The sequence below is a fragment of the Cucurbita moschata genome, unplaced genomic scaffold, assembly GCF_002738365.1.
Source record: "Cucurbita moschata cultivar Rifu unplaced genomic scaffold, Cmos_1.0 Cmo_Scf00044, whole genome shotgun sequence".
In the NCBI taxonomy this organism is placed as follows: Eukaryota; Viridiplantae; Streptophyta; class Magnoliopsida; order Cucurbitales; family Cucurbitaceae; genus Cucurbita; species Cucurbita moschata.
This window is the reverse complement of record NW_019268560.1, coordinates 2624346-2641906: the sequence shown is the minus strand read 5'-3', so window position 1 is coordinate 2641906 and position 17561 is coordinate 2624346. Positions and strand designations below refer to the sequence as shown.

The following is a 17561-nucleotide window of genomic DNA, read 5'->3' as shown; positions in this document are numbered from 1 at the left end:
TTTGGATTCAATTTGGTCGTGTACCCCAGTATCCAAAGACAAGTAGCAATCAGGTGAGATCTGGATGTTTCTTTTAGCAGATTCCAAGCCAATTTCACAGAGTGGAAGCAGCAGTACGGCTATCCTTCACCTTCATTAACTTGTTGTAGTTCAAAATCGCCCTCTCAACGTGCACAGTTACCTACAATAGACAAATGAATCAGGAAGTGATACTAAAAATCATGAACGTATGCCCCTCCAGATGATACAAGATGAACATCAGATATGAGATACTTGAACACTTCACGTTGCAAAATGGATACCTTTTATTCAGATGTCATATCACTAAGTTCAGATAAGAGATACTTTACATGAAACAAGCACGCATGAAAGCCTGTGTAAATCCTCAAGGGCCAAAGCAATCTCCTTCCCCCGTTTTGCAGCCTGTTGGAAGTCCTCAACAAATCATCATTCAAGTCCTCGAACAAATAGAAACTTCTCTAAAGTTGGGCGCTTGCGCGTAAATGAACCCTACTCAGAAGGAAGGAGATACTACTACAATCTAAACACTATTAACAACAAAACTAAATTAATGAAATATTAAACAAGAATACAAACTCTTTCTTCTCATGTTACAGGGTTTCATGATACTTCACTGATATCTCCATAACAAATGATAAACCATCAATATTCAAAGACAATAGGAAACAGAAAACAAATGCATGAAAGTCAGAAGATTGAAACAAACTAATCCAAGATGGAATGTTAGGAACCTCTAACTCTCCACAATTGCTTTTGGTTTCTCCAAAAGGCCTCGTACTAATGGAGATAATGTTACTCACTTATAAACCCATGATCAACACCTTAATTAGCCGACGTAGAATACTATAATAACGAATAATAAACTAACATATAAATATAGTTCCGCGGGACTCAAATTCCTAATAATGATCACTTGCATACTATACAATGATCCAACACTAATGCCTATTCCCTATTACACAACCAAAGTAGTCAAAATTATTGTTCATTCATAGGTACAGCCACTAATTCTCTAAACAAGTCAAGCATTATGAGGGAATCAAAACCAATGAGAACATGTGAAGAAAGACATAGATGAGAGCCCAAATGTTCCATTTTATAATAAATTATGTTACATGTGAGCTAAGGAAAATCAGTAGTTCAGAAAAACAATCAACCTACTATGAAAATTTCTCTGCTGGAGCAAGGTTCCCTATCTGTTCTACAACATTATTTACACTCCTCGTGTTCCACCAAAAATTTCCTTGATCGCTCGGTCTGTTTTCTTCGATTATGACATCAGAATCTTTTCTGGCTGATTGAACTTCTTGTGGGTCAGATGAACCAGGATTCTCCGTCAAGAATTGCTGCCAGAAAACATCATTGACACCAGTTGGTACTGGAGCTTTGACTCCAGCTGCCTGATCTTTCGAGGCTACAGATTCAGGAGCAACGGTTGCCATGGGCTCCAAATTCATGTCAATTCCTGGTGATTTACACCGAAGCTCCTCACTAACTTGCCTGCAAGTTACAGCAGGGCTACTGGCATGACTTACAGATCCACCCAACTCCAGGTTTGAGCTGGAATCAAGTGGACTAATTGTTTGACCATAACTATGGATAATGCCTTCCCAAAAGGTTAGGGATGTCTCAACAAGTTCAAACTGTTCTTCTTTCAAAATTGGATCAAAACTACAATCCCTATTTTCTCTACTAATGGTTTGAGTTGTCCCCATCTGATTATCCTCAAGGTTATCTTCACTATTGTTGTAAGAAACTCTAGGCAATCTCCTCTTTCTATCAGAAGTTTCCAATTGTGGCAGAAGATCCAAGCGAAGTCCTGGTTTATGCAAAAAACGAGCTATCAGACTGATAAATAATTGCATGCCTTGTTGAACACATTGAAAGCGATCTTTCAAATTCTGCATTTGCAACACAACTCCTTGATACTCTTGTTCGTGTTTCCGCAACTCGAGAAGAAGCTGCTCTTTATCCCGTTTCAGCGTCTCGATGTTATCCTCGAAACTCTTTCTCTCGACTTCAGTTAGCGGAGGAGATACTCCTTGCCCATGGGGGTTCTGTAAAGAATGACTATGAACTGGTTTTCTCCTGTGGATGTTCTTCATCAGGTGTTGCTCACCTCTAACAAAATCATCATTGGCAAATTCCCATTGATCAGGATCCACCTTCTTGAACCCCTAAAGTAATGAACAAAATGTTCAGAAAACAAAAACAAGGACACAATCACAACAATAAGCAAGTAAATGAAAAACTTATCATCTTACATATGTATTGAGCTGCCTGATGAAGCTCGAGAAGTTGCTATGCTTAAAGAATTTAGGCAACAAAACTGATGAAAACTCCAGTGGTTTCCAAACAACAAAGCTTTTATCACTTGAACTCCATGAAACAATCGAATTGGTTGAAGGATCATCGACCATATCATATGTTTTGACTAAAAATGGAGGCAACGAAGTCAAGCCGCTTCCCTGAGCTTCATCCATTCTATATCCTAACCTCTCCAGTCCCCAAAATAAGAACCCCCAAATTAAGAAACCAAAAGCTGTACATTAACAACTCCCAATCCACCAAATTGCAAACAGAAGATCGCGTATCAAAATCCTTACAAAAATATCAATACAACTCTTAACAGATTCACCACATCAAACTTCAAGAACAACAACGATAATCCACCAAAGAATTTAAAACCTCAAAAGCAAAAACCCCGAGTTGGGTCTTCATTTAAATCACAAAAACACCGGTGAATCCCAGAAATTTCCATCAAAACTTGATTTCCAGGCAAACCCAATTCAGAATTATCGATTTCCCATATGGGATTTTGAAAGAAAATACGAATTTTGCATCGACCCTTCTCCAGTCAACTCGAGTAGAACTTGCTCAACATAGCCTAAAGAAGACAAAAGAACAGAGAGTTGCGGAACGGAGTTTAACGGTTTGAACTGAAGTAATAAAATACTTAATGAAATCCAATCAATTCAATTGAAATAACAAAAAAGTGGAAACGAAAGACGATTAAAAAATGCCCTTAGATTCAACAAACAAAAAGAGGAGGGGGGAAAAGAGACGAACGATTAATAATCCAATCTCTGAGGGCACCTGTACCTCTTTTCCTTCGCTTTGATTGGGAGAAACCTACATGGAAACACAGAAATCTTTGATTGATGCACTGCCTAACACGGGCTTGAAGAAAATTATCAGTCACTAAAATGGCGGAAAAAGGTAAAGCGCTGGAACTTGAAGGATAAGGCAACCATTATTAAGCATCCAATTATTAAAATGTGCCAAATTGAAGGAGGCGCACGTGGAAGATAATGATTCGCCACATCTCAAAAATACGAACTACTCCCTCTTATTTTCCATTTCTGGAAAAAATTAATTCTCCCAATTTATTTTGGGCAAAATATATATTCGATCCTTGTGTGGTAAATGTTTATTTGTTAAATTTCAAATTGTTTTTTTTTTAATCTTCTACCCAATTGAGTTGAATTTAATATTAAAATTTTTTATTTATCAAATAGTTTACCAATATATATATATATATCAACTTATATCTTGTAGTTTGAAAAAAAAAATCATATACATTTAAAAAAAAAAGAATTAGAATAAATTCATTATATATATATTTTTTTGACGAAAATTTGAACTGTCATTTCTCCTTTAAAAACTTAATTGAAGTTATTCAAATTGAAGTGGTGTATCATTTATGTATAGGTGTAATCTAGACTATAAATATAAAACATCATCATCCAACATAAAAACATGTTTGAACACAATCACGTCTTTTAGCTCGTTACAACTATTTAATTTAAAGCAGTTATGCGATGAAGTTGTGTATCTTTTTCTGTATGGATGTGATCTAGATAAAAAAACAAAACAATATGTTTTGATGGCTGAGATACGTTTACCGGCAATCGCAATCGCATCTTTTACATACTATTTTATATATGGTGCATTATTTTATGTATGAATACGGCTAAGTAGGAGAATATATTTTTGGTTTGCCACATTATGCTATAGCTAAATATATGGTTATGTTGATGATTTTTCTAAAACATGAAAGAAAAGAACAGACCACTGACTCAAAACGACACCGCTTCATTTTCATATGTGCTCACTAAATTATTTATGGGTTTTTATTTTTGAATTACAAATTAAGCAAAATATTTTTCTATTAACATTTATAATCATTTTGGGACTAATAGATTCTTTTTTTAATTATTCCACAAAATCACGTTGAATTATCTTGAATTTTAACCCGATTAATTTGGGATGAAATATTTTAAAATAATCTTATGAGATATTTTAAAATAATATTAAAATCTTTAACATTTTATTACAAAAATTTTGGAGGGAATCAATATGAGTTATTTGTCAACTCAACTAAACTTCGACTCTTTGGGTGATGAAACTTTGGCGGTTAAGGATGTTAATATTATTTTTGAGAATTTAAATATATTTTTAACGTGTAATTAATGGATACTCTCATATAATAACAAAAAAAAAAAACTTTAAAACATTAAATAGTATTAATGATATGTGTGAAGGGTTAAAAATATTTTATATACAAAATTTTAACCATTTTTTTCTAACTAATTAATAAGAGTAAAAACTTATATTATTATTTTTTATAATTCGGCGGTGGATCCCACTTTACTAAAACTTATATCCAACCTGAAAATTTATAATTGTTTTTTTATATAAAAAAAAAACAAAAAACAAAAACACAGAGAGAAATAGAAGAAATAAAGTGCATGACAACTAAAAATGTCCCCCCGCACTCGCCGTCTCATCATAGGCCGGACTCCATTCCTCAATTTTCATGATAATTTAATATCGTCTACACGTCCGCGGCGCACGTGTGGGCTGTTCACCACCACTACCGTTAACTGCGGAATTAAATTAAACCATTCTCTTGTTATGTTTTAAAAAACAATTTTTTTAAAAGGAAAAATTCAATTCTCTTACCCTTTTCAATTCCATCGCTTTTTAACTCTAAATTTAAATAATTATTGCAATTAATATCTTCCCCTTCAATAAATTACATAAAATTCAATCATTTAAAATCGTATCAAAATAGTGTCTAAAACTTAATCACAAAGGTACACTAACAAAGAAAGACAAAAAATACAAAAAATAAAATAAACAATATTTCACTCTTATATCCATCTAGAGCCAATAAGCTAGCAGCTACAGAATTATTAAAAAGCAATAAATAAATAAAAGACAATACGACAATCCTATAGATTGAAAGTGTATTTGGTATAAGATTACCAAAAGACCCTCAAACTCGAGTGAGAATTTGGCTCGGTTAATTTTTTTTTGGTTATTTTTCACGACGCTAATTTTGTGAATTAAATTTTTGTGTTAATAGTGGGTAAATTGGATTTTCGTAGTTCAAAATAAGTCGAGTTGATTTCGTACCTATTTTCTACTCTAAAAGACCAAAATTGAGATAGGAGCATGATTTTCGGCTTCTACTAACTCTACGTGAGTCAATTTAAGAGTTGAAATCTATATTTCTTATAAAAAAAATTGGAGGGACTATCTTTGGTGAAAATCACACGTCTAATAGAGAAGAGCCATGTGATAAACTCTTGAGGCCGGAACCAGAGATGTTCCTTTTATCTGTAGGGTTGGGACCTTAGGTGTACCCACCTCTGATCGGGGAGGAGACCATTTAAATAGGGTTTGGGGAGAGATAGGATTATATTCCTTCTCTTTACCGGTTTATTTTCAACACATATTAAATATATATCTATATTATTAAAAAATTAAATTAGTTATTTGTGAATTAATTATAATATTTAAATTAAAGATTATGGTGTAATATTATAATTTAAAATTTTAGAAATTAAACAATTTTGTTAATAAAAATCACGTGAAAAAAATGAAAAGTTAACAACTATATTTTTTTTTGGAAAGAATAATAAACGGGTAAAAATGACTGGTGGAAACTTGATTCCCACAAAAATAAAATGGAAAATTTGGTGGGATGTGAAATGAAGTAGTTGGCGGGGATGGAGATGCCCTCCCCATCCCGTCCTTTGGATATTTTTAACTGAAACTTGATCGATTCCCACGTTATTCATAATTGTTTGTTACTTATACAATTTTTTCGGTATAATTAGATTTTACGTATATAAAATTATTTCCAACGGGAATTGAACCCTTGGAAGATATTTTGATTTTGAATCTAAGTGTTTACATTATCTGGACCTTTACAACATATGGATCTCATCATTTATGTATCAAAACAAAAATATCTACACGAAAAAACGTCTATTCGAAGCATTAGAAAGTGGTGAAGTATCTTCCCTACAAAACCAGGAGGATGAAAAGACGCGAACACTTTCCAAATCGAGGAAAATGAGCTCCACCATGTGGGGTCTCTCCCACGCTCTGGATTTCTATTATCAGTTCTTCCAAAGGACATCAATGACTGGATGGATGCCACGTGGGCTTGAGGGTAAAATCTTAAATACGCCAAATTTCAATTAGGAGTGTAGCCAGCAAGGAAATGGTGCCTACACCCGGGACCACAGTAAGCTCTGGGAGACCGGGACACGTGGCTGGACTGTGATCCTTCAGGCTCATTTGTGATTCGTCGAGAAAAAGACGTTGGTTAGGGCGTGATTCTCACGTGGAGTGGCTGCCTGGAGGGCATGAGACTAATTCCATAAATAAATAAAAAATCGTAAACACGTGTCTACTCCGTGATTATGGGATGGGAGGAAACAAAAGAACAAAAGGACACATTCGTAATTTCGCGGTACTAAAATACGCATACACCCAACGTCTCTCTCTATTTTTATTTATTTGTTTTATTCATAATTATATATTTTAAAAAAAAAAAAAAAATCCCCCAAATCACCGGCTGACTGGCTCTTATAATAACAACACATTTTCTCACAAATTTTCTCGAGAGAGAAACTTTCATCCACTTCGCACCGTTTTACAGTGATTTTGTTCTTCTTCTCCGGCCACCGATCTTCACAATTTCTGCTCTGAATACGAAATCTCCGATTCAGAGCTTCTTTAGTATGACATCAGGGACGAGAATGCCCACTTGGAAGGAGAGGGAGAACAACAAGCGCCGTGAGAGGCGCCGACGTGCCATCGCCGCTAAGATCTTTCTCGGCCTGCGAATGTACGGAAACTATAAGCTTCCCAAGCACTGCGATAATAATGAGGTCCTCAAAGCCCTCTGTGTTGAAGCTGGGTGGACTGTAGAGGAAGACGGCACTACCTATCGGAAGGTATCTTACTCACTCTCCCAACTTTCTCGCGATCGCTCTCTTTTATTCCGAATGTGACTTTATTTCTTGCACTGTTTCTCTCCTCTTTTCAATTGCTAGTTGAAATTAGGTTGGTTGGATTGATTGATTGATGTTATGTTCTTGTTTCTGTAATTGCTTTGAGTATGGATCGAAATTTGCGAAAATGATGCTAATATGATCTGCCGTTGCTGGAACGTTGTACCTCTCTCTGTAATTTTATGACATTGTCTGTTTTAGACCTAAGCACGCATAATTTTGTACAGACAAATTTGGTAACAATAGAAATGTTGTCTTCATTATGGAAGTGGGGTTGGGCATAGTAAGTTGTTTCGATTTGGGGAATTTTAGAATCACGGACCTGTTAAGAGAGTCCGACGGTCAGCTCTCAACCTTAATTCTGTTGACTGCTTTACTTTTTTTATTGGAGCCCACTATAAGATTCGTTCGGGTTCAGTCCTTGGTGGAAGACGACGAGGATTTCTCTGAGCTTTTCAGACGCTAACACCGAGATGTTTCCAACACAAGGAACTGCTTCTACGAAACCATCAAAATTAACCTCCACTTGTCTCCGAAAGTTTAGCTACTTTTTAGGGATGAGTTTGTTCTTTTTGAAGCCAATTTTATCTCCTTGATTCGAGCTTATACTTTCGTTGGTTTCGTTAATTATCCAAACCCATTGCCAAGCTTCTGCAGAAACACACACTTTTTAGGCGCTGGGTTTTGCCCAACTATGTTAAATGGCATCAAATGATTACCCTGGATTTCTCTCCTCAGCAAATGATGTCAAAAGGAGAAAGAAAAGCTTCAGTGTCCAGTTTTCCTCTGCACCCACCAACCCACCCACTAATCTTTTTATCTCCTTTAGTTCAGCATGCTGGTGTACAGTGGATGGATTTCAGTGTCTGCAATTTCTTAGCAGTATCATGGAGCAATGACGGTCCCTTTTCCTTTTGGCTTGCTTGCTTTCGTCTTTTACAAAATCAACTAATGGCCACTCTTACCGAGATTCCCGGGTTTCAATGCTATACATTTTTTTTTTTTTTTTCAGTTAATTGTGAGCACAACTTGATAATGGAGCTGGGCCAGCAAGCTGTGTGAAAATCTACATCCCATTCAGCTCAATGAATAATTTCAGACCAAGCATTCACGATTCTTCCTTGACTACATGCGTTTTTTAATTAAAAAAAAATCAGATCTTTTGGTCCTTTTCGGCAAACAACGTTTCCTTTTTAGCATTATAACACGAGGCTACAGGAACACGCTGGGGGACAACATGTAGTGGGGTATTTTGTTTTCTTTTGGCGTCACTTGTATTCGGTCATCATCATATTCGTCAATGATACTTCTCCAGCATAGGTCGATCTTGTATGATTTGAATCAACTTTCTTAGTCATTGATCAATCTTCTAATCGTTGCAATTGTTTTGCCCGGAGTATATTACCGATTCTTCCTTCTACCGTTCTACTCAAACTTTGGATGCCTTCTTTTTCTGCAATTGTTGCCGACTGTCATTCTTTCACTGATAATTAATTGACACTTCGCAGGGATGCAAGCCTGTGGAACGCGATATCATGGGCGGATCAGCTTCTGCAAGTCCATGTTCATCTTATCAGCCGAGCCCATGTGCATCTTATAACCCAAGTCCTGCGTCTTCTTCCTTCCCAAGCCCTTCCCGTTACGCCATTAAAGGCAATGACAATGCTGCTGATCCCAATTCCCTCATCCCATGGCTGAAGAACCTCTCCTCAGCTTCATCACCAGCCTCCTCCAGGCTGCCTCACCATCTTTATATTACTGGTGGCTCCATAAGTGCACCTGTTACCCCTCCGTCGAGCTCCCCAACTGCTCGAACACCCAGAAAACCAAATGATTGGGACAATCATCCAGCAGTTGCTCCTGCTTGGGCTGCACAGCGCTTCTCATGTTTGCCTGCATCGACCCCTCCGAGCCCTGGGCGTCAGATGTTGGCTGATTCAGCATGGCTTGATAGTATGCGGATTCCTCAAAGTGGACCATCGTCACCAACCTTCAGCCTTGTGGCTAGGAATCCTTTTGGATTTAAGGAGGCAATGTCTGCTGGAGGTCCTTCATTCGGATTTAAGGAGGCAATGTCAAATCCAATGTCTGCTGGAGGGTCTCGTAATTGGACTCCTACACAGAGCGGGACGTGCTCGCCCACGGTTGCTGCGGGCACCGATCATACTTCAGATGTTCCTATGACGGATGGGACTGCAGTGGAGTTTGCCTTCGGAAGTTGTTCGATTGGGTTGGTGAAGCCTTGGGAAGGAGAGAGAATTCATGAGGAATGCATCTCTGATGATCTCGAACTTACACTTGGGAATTCAAGGACGAGGTAAACTCACTTTATCTCCTCCTAAATGCAATTTTGGCGACTTGCTAAGTGATTATATGTTGTCCAAACGCAGGTGAAAGAAAGTCAGGATTTACTTAAATTTGGTTCTTTCTTCAAAGGGAAAAATTCAACTGATGTCCGTGTGTATTGGTTGGCAAAGATTTGCCCCTCGGTTGACGGTTAATTCTTTCCTTGACAATCGATTTGTTGTTTTCGTTCCTTCCAAAAAGAAAATTATATTCCACTAATGGATTCCCTGCCCTCGTTGTTGAAAGGGATATTTCATTGCCATATAATATTCAATTCAATTGGATGTCAAAGCCCTCACCTACTGCTCCATTCCTTCCCCTCCAATTACAATGCAGTGAAACATTACATAACATTACTGAAATACTTCGGAGAAACTAATGAAAATATTGGTGGCAATCGCTCCATAACAGACATCAATGCATATACAATACTTCCAAGAATCGGATCACATTTCAATTTTGTTTTACCTTGCCCCTTTTTCTGTACGTACATACTGTGCATAAGAGACTACAGGTAACGGTTTATGGACAGAAACAAAGAATGATGGTGAAGAAGGAGCTATACAGTTTGTGTACCAAACAAGGCAATTGCCTCACCTGAATGAAACTGTAGAATTTTTCTCATCAGGTGAATTGAGATGATTAATTTACACTGAGCTTGATCAATTCTCGATCTTCTGGTAAAGATCGGCGAGAGCACGATATAGAGTAGCAGCGGCAGGTGGTCTTGGGAGTGAACCAAGGAGAATGTCGGTGGCACTTATCGACTGATTACCATAGAATCGAGCATTTTCTTGTGTTCGAGTGGTAACAATACTTCCTTTAAGTGAACATCCAACAAATGCACCTGGAAAGTGATACAGAAATGTTATTCAAACACACAACCAAAAGTAAAAATGAGATCTCATAAATTCCAGCAATATGCAAACCAAAATATTGCTTTCCAATCATATAATACCAGAAAAATGGCTTAAAAAACATGTTTAAGTTGAAACAGCAGACCTTTACTAGAACTATATGTATAACAGGAGCCAAAACCACCATCACCAGCTCGTATATCGGCTTCGGCTGTCCTCCCAATTACTCCAACTGCAGCGCTCACGCCAGCCCCAACGGCTAGGTGCATATTTCCGCTGAATGCATTGACAGCCTCACTTGTCCTCAAGACGATTATAAAGTCGGTCAGTTCTCCTCCAATCTGTGTAAAGAGAGGCAATGGCCAAATTATAGTTTAGATGTTCACTGGAGAAGAGACCAGGATATCACAAACTGAGAAAGACTTGAAACTACTCGTGAGTTGTTAGAGTAGAAAAACAGACCTGAGCTCCCCACCCCATACCAATTGATGAAATTGCAGATGGAGGAGACCACGAGCCATCTTCTCTGCGTGCAACGACGAGACCAGTTCCTACATTGTAAGTAACCACTGCTCCCATTTTGACAGCGGTAATAATTGCTAGACCTTTTGCTCGTCCTAGAATGGCATCTGGAATTAGCTTCTCAGGCTTTAAACAACCCACCTGAGCAACAGCAAGATAACATAACGAACGTTAAGGAAAACTTGAAAAAATATAGAATCCTTATTCAACAAACTTCCTGTAAAATTGTTAGAGAAATGGACTGAGAGAGTATGTAAGATCCCACATCGGTTGGGGGGAGAACGAAACATTCTTTATGAAGGTGTGGAAACCTATCCCTAACTGACGCGTTTAAAAACCTTGAGGGGAAGCCCGAAAGGGAAAAGACCAAAGAGAACAATATCTGCTAGCGGAGGGCTTAGACTGTTACAAATGGTACCAGAGCTGGACATCGGGCGATGTGCCAGCGAGGAGGCTAAGCCCCCAAAGGGGATGGACACAAGGCGATGTACCAGCAAGGACACTACGAGGTGATGTGCTAGCAAGAACGCTAGGCCCCGAAGGGACTGGATTGGGGAGTCCCACATCGATTGGAGAAGGGAATTAATGTCAGCAAGGGCGCTAGACCCCGAAGATGGTGGATTGTGAGATCCCACACCGGTTGGGAAGGAGAATGGAACACTCTTAATAAGGGATGGAAACCTCTCCCTAGCAGACGCATTTTCTAAACCTTGCTAGCAGTGGGATTGTGCTATCAGTGGCCTTGTGCTATCACATAAAGTGTATTTCGCTCATTAACAAATAATAAAAATCCATTTTTGACTATCAAACCTAATATTCTGGATAGTTTTGAATTACAAAAATGAGATAATCATACTTCTGAGGAAGAGTCAATTCAAACCATATGCATCAACGACTAATTGAACCAACACTCGAGACTTCAAAACTTACCTTATTATAAGCTCGAATGGTGTTTGTAGCTTTATAGATCTCATGTTCCATCGACTGTCCCCAAGGGAAGTTTACCCATGACCTCAATGTACTGAGGTCCGTAAGGTCACGGGTCGGTAACTGCGCAGCATTACTCACTTTATCCATTAAATATGGTTGCACAGATTCAAGCCGAACGTTACATACATCGCATACTCGCTGTGGATCCGCAACACGAAATTTTACAGGCAGCAAGCTCCTCCCTTTAGAGCAATCCCCACAAAATATCCCACCACAAAAGCGGCAGTGATGCCTGGAGCACATGATTGGATGAAACTTCACACCACATAACATACAAGAAGAAGCAGCGCTATCAGACAACCATCTGGGTGGCTCAGATTCAAGAATTTCTCTTACATTTCCAAAATTTGCTTCAGTGAGCGAATGAGCCAGTTCATTCAAAGCCTGCTCCACCATATGGCTAGATATCCATGACAACCTATACCCATTGTTACTCATGGAAGTCATCGAACCGACCTTTCCTCGTGCTGCAAGCAACATTTCTACTATCACATCCCACATTGTTAACTCTTTTTCTACCTCAAAGCATTGGCTCCACCCTGATTCACCTTCAGGAAAGCAACCGCCATTCAAGTGAAAACCCTTAGCCCACTCTTCATGATCAGTTTCAGACATGGGTGGAACAGAAATTGGTATCCAGACTCCAGTATCTTCCAACATAGGCAAATCATAATAGAAATAATTTCCCCTATTCTTATTAGAACAGTTTTGCATTTCCCCATTGCTATGGAGTGACTCAGAATCATTTTCCCTAAATTCAACAGTTTTTTCACTTGGAGAAAACTGGGCGCCCGACGGAATGTCAAGCTCTCGAAATGAATCAAGTTTTGGATAGCCCTACACGATATTATAATCATATGAATTGGCCAGAAAACGAACTTTAATATCAGATAATCGACCAGGAACAAAACCAGAACAAAAATATTTGAAGAACAACAGAACTACCACGTAATTGATCCGAAAGATATGCATAGACTTACCAGAGGAGAACCCGGAAAGGAATTGGGATGATCGGAAGCTCTTGAAGCCAAAGTTTCAAAGGCTTGGGAATCGGTCGGAGAACACGGATGATTCTCCTCCATCGAAGAAAATTATGAACCTCGATCCGATAGCCAAGAGCGATCGATCACACCCAGATGAATAAAACCCCTGAAGAATTCGAAAGCACAATGAAATTCTGAAATTGAAGAAATTTGTGGAAGAGACACACGGATGGGTCTCCGTTGTTTGTTTTACGTCTCCCTCGCGCTTACGTTTCTATGCTCTGTACATAAATCCCTAATTTATTCTCATTTGAAAATTTCTGATTCCCTTTTGGATTATATTTCAAAAGAAATATAAAATTAAATTAGTTCTATAAAAAATAAAATTTTTATTTTTATTTATTTATAATGAGACAACAAGATTAAACAGCTAAACTAAAAACTGAAAGTTTATTGTAGCTGTGGGGTTTAGATTCCCACAGCTCTTCCTCCGTTTCCATGGGAAGGAGCTCCGATCTTCCAAAGCGGCTCTCCATTGATCTAGTCTCCTTCCTCTTCTTCTTCTTCTTCTTCTTCTGCGTTTCATGTAATGGTTTATCCGGAGATCGGAAACCGAACTCGGCCAGTTCGGATCGTAGTTTAATGAGCTTACAGAGAAGGAGAGACCAACGGATCTTTAATTGCGGCGAGAAGGTTTCGGCGTTACAGTGTTCCCAGAGCCCCAACTGCCGGTGGTGCCGGAGCGAGGTTATTGACGATACCTGCTTCACCAGAACTGAGGCTTTGAGATTGCCCCAACAGGTTTTTTCCTGTGATTGAAATTCCTCTCTGTCTCTAATTTTTATTGTGTTCTGTTGCTTTTCGGCTGTGGGTCATGGGTTTACTTCATATCTTTTGATCTTCATGGCTGCTAGGGTTAGGTCTTTTCTTCAAACCTTAGGACTCCCAAATTTTGAAAGATCAATATAGTGCTGATTGTCTTTAAACTTATGAGTGTATTTTAATCGAATTTGCGGATTGGTTGGGTTTGTAACGTGTTGTAAGTACAGCGATTACTTCAAATGCTATGAATCTTTGTTCATGTGTTCATGTTAGTCTCACTTCTAAAGATGCCTTAGTTACTGAATTTCAACGAATAACTAAATCCTGCCAAGGGAAACAATACTTCTCTCATTTACTGTAGAAGTAAAGATACATTTAGGAACCACGAACCTACGTAGTAGTATAATATCGTCTACTTTGAGTGTAAGCTCTCATAACTTTGCTTTTGGTTTTCCCAAAAGAACTCATACCAATGGAGATGTATTCCTTACTTATAAACCCATGATCATCTCGTTAATTAGCTAATGTGGGACTCCCTCCCAACAATCCTCAACCATCCTCTCCTCTAACAAAGTATACCATAGAGCCTCCCCTAAAGCCTATGGAGTCCTCGAACCAAGTACACCCTTTTTGACACTTCAGTCACCTTTGGCTACACCTTTGAGGCTAGCAGCTTCTTTGCTTGACACTTGAGGATTCGATTAGCATGGCTAAATTAAAGGCATGACTCTGATACCATGTTATGAACTATGACTCCACAATTGTATGATATTGTCCACTTTAAGTATAAGCTCTCATGGTATTGCTTTTGGTTTCCCCAATAGACCTTATACCAAATTCTGAAGGGAAGTCCAAAAGGAAAAGTCAAAAGAGGACGATATCTGCCAGTAGTGCACTTGAGCTTTTACAAATGGTATCAGAGCCAGACACCAGATGTTGTGCTAGCAAGGATGCTAGGCCCCCAAGAGGGTAGATTGTGAGATCTCACATTTGTTGGAGAGGGGACCAAAGCATTACTTATAAGGGTAAACCTCTCCCTGCTAGACGCGTTTCAAAACCTTGAGGAGAAGTCCAAAGGGTTGAGTCCTTACGATCAAGGAGCTATATAGAAGCCCTAAGAATTCTATCAAAGATTGGCATCTCATCTATGCCCAAATTTTTTCCATTAAAACTTGTAGTGTCACTTGGAAAGTCCCTGTGGTGCTAGCAATGAGCCCTGCAACTAAACCTACATTGCTTGCTAAGCTTATCTCAAGGAATTGAGGCACCCCGGTGTAGACATGGGTGGGAAAATTGTTTCCGTAGCCAACTATATAGCTAATTTTCATTGGATTATCTCCAAGTATGTAGTGGAGCTGAAAGTTTTGAATTCTATGAAATTCTTATACTAACTGAAGGATTTTTAGACTTCAGTCTAAAATCTTTGTCAGTGATTCCAACATTTGTTTGGTTTTGTTTCCGATTAACAAGTTTGAAAGCCTCTTTGGAAAGCAGAAAGGTAATAGATCTCAAAATACAGCATATAACTTAAAAACATTGTCTGTTGCTTCCAAAAATCTTGAGTTGATTTTGGAGAAGGTTAATGTGAGATCCCATATCGATTAGAAAGGAGAACGAGTGCTAACGAGGACGTTGGGTCGAAGGGGGTGGATTGTAAGATCCCACATTAGTTGCATAGTTGGAGAGGGGAACGAAACATTTTTTATAAGGATGTGGAAACCTCTCCTTAGCATACGTGTTTTAAAAACCTTGAGGAGAAGTCCGAAAAGGAAAGCCCAAAGAGAACAATATCCGAGCGGTGGATTTGGGCTTGGGCTTGGGCAGGTGTTCTACATTTTCTGTTTTTTGAAGTAGAAGACAAAGAAATAATTCTTTATACAGCACTTGCGTGAGACCGGGAGAAGGTTGGCAAATTTCTCTCTCACGGGTCGAGGGAAAGTTAGACCGGGAGAAGGTCGATATGGTGCTGAAGTGAACATTATGAAAGTTGAGGCTATCTTCTGATAGGCCTGCACTAATGTTTACTTCAACTTGCGTATGCATGGTCAATTTCATTTGAAAAAGACCGAAAAATGGAATTGAAATTGCTGAACTCCCATGCCAATATTTCAGGATCTACTGCTTTATTGCCTTCGATTTAGATTCTTGTAGTTGAACATGCTTAGAGACATCGACAATAATCGCCTTAGATTCAGGGACAAGTAATGGGCCAATAATTTGGGCCTCCTCAGCCTAAAAAAAATAGCAATTAATGGAAGAACATCAGGTTTATAATCCTCTAGAAAGCCTTGACTCACTCCATTTAAAGCATAGCCACCCTTTGTTCTTTTGACTCAGGTTCTTGACTTTCATTGCCTTATAATTAATACAACTTTGACTTGTGATATGTGGAATTGTCAACCAAAGAATTGTAGTTCGAGTTCATACCCATTTCTTTCAATATTTGATACGTTTTTATCAAATTTATATACTTGTTGTCCGTTGAATTGTGCTCATTTTGATGTATTTGACATATTGATAAATAGAAAAGCTCATTAATTTTAAGTTCTTATAAGGTTAAATTTGTAAACTTGTATTATATAATTTACTTATTATGCTTTTTTATTTTTATTAACCCCAAATTTATATTATTAAGTCTAAACCATGAGCTAAACTATCTCAAAGATTAATGGAGATCAATAGTTTGATCTCCTGTCTCTAGAGATGCCTATGAGGTTGTACTGTCTCCTATTTTAATCTCAAAGATCAACCGTTTGATCTCTTATTTTTAGGCCTATGAGGTTGTTCTGTCTCCTATTTCAATCTCAAAGATCAACCATTTGATCTCTTATTTTTAGAGATATCTATGGGGTTGTCTTGTCTCCTATTTCAATCTCAAAAATCAACAGTTCGATCTCTTGTCTCTAAAGATGTCTACGGGGTTGTCCTATCTCCTATTTTAATCCTCATCCCGTAAAACTTATATATATATATATATATATATATATATATATATATATATATATATATATATATTTTTGCAGGACTTAAGTTCCATGCGGGAAATTTTTCTCCACCCAACCAATGGTATATATTTTAGATACACATCTTGGTATATATAAAAACCATTGACTATTAATTAATATAGACACAACCATATATTTAAAATTTAGAAACAAATATGGGGACGTTGCATGTTCAAGACCGTGTGGTGTCAAAATTCCACGGGCCGGCAACGGAATGTAGTCGGTAGATTAGATTAATGGTTCAAATCCAAAAAAGTCAAATATTTATCTCTTAAAAGTCAGAACACTCAAAAAAAGTCAAACATGTACTTTGTATAATTTTTCTTGTACTTTCAAGTGCACTTAGCAAATAATATTTTCTGTATATATATATATATATATTAAAGTTGAGGAGAAAGCCGTGTGGGTCAAGAGTATTCATATGATCCGATAATTGAATCAACTAGACTATCCAACTCAAACCGCAATTGTTGAATTTCTTTCGATGTCAGTTGGATTGAATTTTTTTAAAACAAAAAATACCCAGATTAAAAAGTTACAACCCTACCTTACTTTTAAAAGAATTATAAAAGTTAAAACTCGATGATTTGTGAGTGTTTGATATTTGAGTTTATATTTATTAGTTTTACAACTTTTCTAAAGCGTGCACATTTCTTCTTCATTTAGTCAAAATGTTCAACTAGAACAAAATTTGGTCATTAT

The 17561-nt window shown here is 37.8% G+C and overlaps 3 protein-coding genes across 6 annotated transcripts; 1 reads left to right on the top strand and 2 right to left on the bottom strand.

Moving 5' to 3' along the window:
• Window positions 1-1094: 1094 nt before the first annotated feature.
• Window positions 1095-3261, bottom strand: LOC111434310 (heat stress transcription factor A-4c-like). 2 transcript variants are annotated; one of them, XM_023071736.1, is made up of 3 exons: window positions 3091-3261; window positions 2286-2908; window positions 1095-2198 (listed from the first exon to the last, which is right to left on the bottom strand). In XM_023071736.1, the coding sequence occupies exons 2-3, from the start codon at window positions 2502-2504 to the stop codon at window positions 1182-1184; spliced, it is 1236 nt and encodes a 411-aa protein (XP_022927504.1). In that variant the 5' UTR covers window positions 2505-2908; window positions 3091-3261; the 3' UTR covers window positions 1095-1181. The 2 variants fall into 2 exon arrangements, with proteins under 2 accessions (XP_022927504.1, XP_022927503.1); XM_023071735.1 differs by having other exon boundaries at window positions 3124-3261.
• A 3632-nt stretch (window positions 3262-6893) lies between these two features.
• On the top strand, window positions 6894-9968 carry LOC111434281 (BES1/BZR1 homolog protein 4-like). 2 transcript variants are annotated; one of them, XM_023071694.1, is made up of 3 exons: window positions 6899-7277; window positions 8843-9651; window positions 9725-9968. In XM_023071694.1, the coding sequence occupies exons 1-3, from the start codon at window positions 7062-7064 to the stop codon at window positions 9726-9728; spliced, it is 1029 nt and encodes a 342-aa protein (XP_022927462.1). In that variant the 5' UTR covers window positions 6899-7061; the 3' UTR covers window positions 9729-9968. The 2 variants fall into 2 exon arrangements, with proteins under 2 accessions (XP_022927463.1, XP_022927462.1); XM_023071695.1 differs by lacking the exon at window positions 9725-9968 and having other exon boundaries at window positions 6894-7277; window positions 8843-9655.
• An 85-nt stretch (window positions 9969-10053) lies between these two features.
• Window positions 10054-13341, bottom strand: LOC111434279. Of its 2 annotated transcripts, none has more exons than XM_023071692.1 (5): window positions 13030-13341; window positions 11990-12832; window positions 11000-11200; window positions 10683-10878; window positions 10054-10527 (listed from the first exon to the last, which is right to left on the bottom strand). In XM_023071692.1, the coding sequence occupies exons 1-5, from the start codon at window positions 13129-13131 to the stop codon at window positions 10343-10345; spliced, it is 1527 nt and encodes a 508-aa protein (XP_022927460.1). In that variant the 5' UTR covers window positions 13132-13341; the 3' UTR covers window positions 10054-10342. The 2 variants fall into 2 exon arrangements, with proteins under 2 accessions (XP_022927460.1, XP_022927459.1); XM_023071691.1 differs by having other exon boundaries at window positions 11990-12886; window positions 13030-13340.
• Between the last annotated feature and the right edge of the window lie 4220 nt (window positions 13342-17561).